The 4913-nt window shown below is 49.2% G+C and overlaps 1 protein-coding gene across 1 annotated transcript; it reads left to right on the top strand.

Annotated features, from left to right (window-relative positions):
- Positions 1-701: 701 nt before the first annotated feature.
- LOC124503248 (cystatin-C-like) lies at positions 702-4595 on the top strand. Its single transcript, XM_047068141.1, has 3 exons — positions 702-923; positions 3526-3639; positions 4512-4595. Exons 1-3 carry the CDS (start codon positions 702-704, stop codon positions 4593-4595), a joined length of 420 nt encoding a protein of 139 aa, XP_046924097.1.
- The last annotated feature ends 318 nt before the right edge of the window (positions 4596-4913 follow it).

Below are 4913 nucleotides of genomic sequence, written 5' to 3'. Positions count from 1 at the left end.
TAAATTCAATGTGGTTAACATACAGTATAATATCAGTTTCAGGTGTACAATATGATTCAACATTTCCATACATCACCCAGTGTACATCACAAGTGCATTCCTTAATCCCCATCACCTATTTACCTCATCCCCCCACCACCTCCCCTCTGGTAACTGTCAGTTTGTTCTCCATAGTTAAGAGTCCATTTATTGGTTTGGAGTAAGGCATTTCTTTCTTTTTTTACCACCTGTATCCAAATATCTTTGTAGCCTGAAGGAGTAATGCCAATTCTAGGAAGAAAATAATCCAACATATCCCCAAAGAAATGTATTTCCTACAATAATGTGTATCACAGGATTACTTATTACAAAAACAAACAATGACAACAACAAACCTCCACTGAAACAAAAGGAAGAACACACAAATACACACAAAATGGTAACAGCCTAAAAGTCTAGCAGTAGAGAACAAAATAATAATAAAAAAAAAAACAATTTAATAACAGGTTGGCTAGGGAATAAAAAAAATAAGAGAGGACAGACAACAGGTCCTGACAGGGACAGATTGAAGGTGAAGTGGAAGGGAGTGGAAGAGGAGGAGCCTGGGAGGGGTGGGCAGCCCCAGGGTGGGGATGGGGGAATAAAAGCAGGGTGACCAGAGAGGTGGTGATCACTGGCTCTAGATCTCTCCCTTCTGAGCTTCCTCCGCCTCTCAGCACACTATGGCCCAGCGCCTGCACAGTCCCCTGCTCCTGCTGGCTGCTCTGGCCCTGGCCCTGGCTGTGAACTCCCAGAGAAACTCCAAAGTCGGAGCCCCATGGGATGCAGATGTCAATGACAAGGATGTGCAGGAGGCACTAAAATTTGCCCTTAGCGAGTACAACAAGGCAAGCAACGATGAGAACCACAGCCGTGTACTGCAGGTGAAGAGTGCCCAGAAGCAGGTGAGTCCCCTCCACCACCCAAGTGCCCCTGGTAGAGCTGTGGGGACTGGGCCCCGAGCAGAGGGGTGTGGCCTCACAGCATGGCCATCATGTCCCCTGTCTGTCCCTGTGTCTGGCTGGAGGGGTTGCTCTCTGACACCCTAGCAGGAGTACTGGGACAGAGGACACTCCAGTGCTTCTCAGCAGGCTGTGTCCAGTCTTTTGTGTTCACCACAGCCCTTCCCCTACAAGGACACCAGAGTGCCTGGGACCCAGGCTGCAGACCAGGTCACAGCAATGGCCTTCTTTGGTGATTTCAAGTGCCAACCTGGCCAGAGAACAGAAGTGTGAGGGTCAGGACCCCTGTCGAGTCCCCTTACATCTGTGCCCCAGCCTCACTTCAGTGTGAGCTGTCAATTAAATGATCACAAGCAGAGGAAAATCAGGCCCCACACTTGGCTGCCCTCCTGACTCTGCCACTGAATGACTTTTTAAGCACTTTTTCCTTTAACTTTTTATTGGAGCACAGTTTAAGACTTGCAGAGCAATTGCAACAATAGTTCATAAAATCCCTTTATATTCCTACCTAGATTATCAAATGTTGTATGTGGGATATATGCATTTGTTTTTCTGAACATTTTGAATTAACACCTCAGTGTACACTTCCTAGAAGCAAGGGCATTTTCTCACATGACCACAACACAGTTTTGGAAATCAGAATCAACACTGATACAATCCTCCAATCCACAGACCTCATCCATATGTCACTGATTGTCACACTGATATCCCTTATACCCAGGATTGCCAGGTCACGTGCAGCAGCCTCTGTCCTGCAGCTTCCTTTACTCTGGAGCAGCCCCTCCATCTATGATTTTGACATTTTTGAAGGGTCTGGCCCATTGTTTTTCCTACTGGGGCTCAGTTTGGATTGGTCTGATGTTTCCCTGAGATGAGATTCAGGTCATGAAGAAGTGGTTTGTCCTCCCTGCCTCCCCTCACCAGGTTCCTCTAAACTAACCTACGTTCTATGTCCTCATTGTGCAATGGAGTTTAGGGCCCACACCAATCATCCTCCATTAGGCAGGGCCCTTTGTTCCCTGAGCACCCATGTTGTCAGCAAAGACAGATAGGGTGATGAGCTAGCCTGTGGTACCCAATGTATCCCTGAGCAGAGGAACCGGCGTAAAAATCCAAACCTGTCCTCAGATCCTGGAGGAAAGGCCCAAAGTGTTGATTCCTTTGACAGGTCACATCCATGGCAGCAGCCTCTTGGATATGACATCTCATTCCCCACCCAAATATTGCCTCATCATCACCAACATCCAGAGGTAGAGGTGTCATGACTGGGGTAGAAAGAACCACGACTACCCTGTCTCTTCTAGCCTGTCCTGGAGATCTGGTTAAAGAGCATAGTCATCAGAGTCCATAAGGGGGTGGGAGGGAGTCTCAGGAAGGGCCACTGGACTTTGCAGACTCTAAGGAGGGTGAGGATTTGGGCCAGCTGACCTGGGGCCTATTTGAGAGTAGAATAGAACCTCACAGCAATGAAATCCAGCATTTAGGGCTCATCCTCCTTCTCTTGAAACTTCAGAAGGTGGGCCCAGAATAGACCATTTCTTCTCCTGCAGCATTTGGCTGGCACTGTGTCCTTTGGATGGGGCATGTGCTCCCTGTTCACTGGTTCCCTGCCAGTCTGCTCCTCTTAAGTGTGACACTATCTTGGCATCACAGCTCATGGGTCCGTGTAGAGAACTGACACCAGAGGGATCCCAGGATGTACCTGTGACTCCATGAGGTAGTGTGTGAAGCCTGGTTCCAGGCCCTCATCCCATGCTTCTCCAAGTTCTGATCTGCATGTCTGTGGGATGCCCTGTATGAGGACAGGATTCGTTCTCTCCTGCAACCTCAAATGTAAAAGACAGGCAGGTGTGTGACACACTTTAGAAATATCCCCATCATAAATAAAAGTTAAAACATACGACGGCAGGGCCAGCCTTTTATTAGCTTAAAATGTATGTGCATGTGTGTGTGTGAGAGAGAGAGAAACAGAGAGAGAGAGACAGAGGCATAGAGACAAAGGGAGAGAGGTGTCTCATTTCCTAGTGTGAACTGAGGGAATAAATAAACCGAGCTGCATTGAGGAAATGTAAATATCTATGGGGTTGACCCATGTAACTGGAATTTAGCTTACATGTATCCATTACATGACCGTCTTCCTGAACCTGATCCAGAATCTGTTGCAGCACAAGAGCCCTTACTGTGGGCTTAGTCCCTGCCCTGGTTCCTGGCGAGGGAGAGGTTTATTAACCCAAGCCCTGCTGGCTCCCCAGACTGAGCCTCCCTCTCCAAACCCAGTTAACAGAATTTTGGTCCCTGGCTTCCACCTTCCATCTTACTGCTTCTTGCCCTCTGTCAGCCTGAGACCTTGTGGAACTTCTCTGTGAATCAGTTACAAAGTTGGTTGTGTATAGCCACTGGGCCAGCCCTCAGGAGGTGGCTGTGAGTTTCTGAGGTACCTGTTTTGGCAGCATAAATGCTGGTGTGAGGGCCCGATAGCAGGAGGGTAACTGTGTATGTCAAATTATCAGGTGTTGTGAGAAAACCCTGCTCTCCCCACGTACAGGTTGTGGCTGGAATAAACTATTTTCTGGATGTGGAGATAGGCCGAACCAAATGCACCAAGTCTGAGCCCAACAAAGAGAGCTGTCCCTTCTATGAGCAGCCAGACTTGCTGAGGGTATGTGCCTGATGGGGGCCAGGGGCAGCCAAGCAGGGAGGAGGGGTGGGAGTGAGCCTGTGTCTGTGGGGTGCATCACGTGTGAGTGCTCGGGCTAGGGGTGTGCAGGTGTCAGTGTGTGGGTAGGGGAAGGGTACATGTGTTTGCATGCTACTAATTCGAATTTATATGGGGAACTTTGCCTGGAAAAGTGGAGCTTCATGTGCTTTGGGGGCGGTTGCTGGTGGGACAGAGGAAGCAGCTGTGGGGTGTTTGCTGGGGAGAAAGAGGCCTTTAATCTCTGCCTCAGCTGCCTGAAAAGACTGGAAATTCAAGGCCTGTGAGGGGCAGAAACCCTCTGATGCTGCCCTAGGCCTGGCTGGTTCTTGGGGATCTTGTCTTCGCATGAAATTTGCACTTCTTTTGTCTGCCAGCCCCCACACCCTACTTCCTTCGCCTACTTCCTACTTCCTGCGCCTGTGTGTGTGTGTGTGTGTGTGTGTGTTTTAGTCTTGGTCACAGTCCCTGGATCCCTCCCTCTGCACCTGTCCTAGTGTGGCCCACTGGAAGTCAGGGAATTTGGGGGCAGTGCCCTGTCTATCAGGGGCTCTGGGGCCTTCCACAGGCTTCTCCTAAAAGGGCTGTGGGGGTACATTGACCATGTAGCAACCTGCGGGTGGGGGTGGGGGCAGGATCCAACCTCCTGGATTTGAAGCCATGGGCATGGTGACCAGGAGGTAATGCAGAGCCCTGCATAGTGTTATGGGGTTTTGTAGGGTGGGAGCTGAATGTCCAACCTCCACCATTCTCCATCTGCTCTTCTGACTTCACCAGGCTGGGCATTTTCCTTTTGGACTGTAACCATAACTGTCCATTTCTTTTCCTTTTCACAGAAAAAGCTCTGCTCCTTCCAGATATACACTGTCCCCTGGCTGAGCGAGAAATCCCTGGTGAAGTCCCGCTGCCACGACGCATAGAGGACCCCGTGACAGGCCCCTTCACACTATCATCCTCCTTGTAGAGCTGCTAAGCTTTTGACCCTGCCGAGGTGAAAGTCCCCTTAGTGTGCCAGCACCAGGAGACAAATAAAGGGTTCTGGGGCATTTTTGGACAGCTTAGTGACTCTACCTCCTTTCTTTTCATTGCTTTCCAAATGCACCAGATATAGTGCAAGTGTTCTGCTCTATCTTAATCAATAAACACTAACATCAGCTAATTTTGGCTTATTCATTATCTTGGATATATACACAGAAGAATGGTTTGAGTAATTCCTTTAAAAAGAGCTCCTGGTCCCA

Source organism: Lynx rufus, unplaced genomic scaffold, assembly GCF_022079265.1.
Source record: "Lynx rufus isolate CCGP_SWC_20201006 ecotype Redwood Valley unplaced genomic scaffold, mLynRuf1.p SCAF_8, whole genome shotgun sequence".
Taxonomy (NCBI): Eukaryota; Metazoa; Chordata; class Mammalia; order Carnivora; family Felidae; genus Lynx; species Lynx rufus.
The sequence above is the reverse complement of the archived record's forward strand: the minus strand, read 5'-3'. Positions and strand labels throughout refer to the sequence as shown.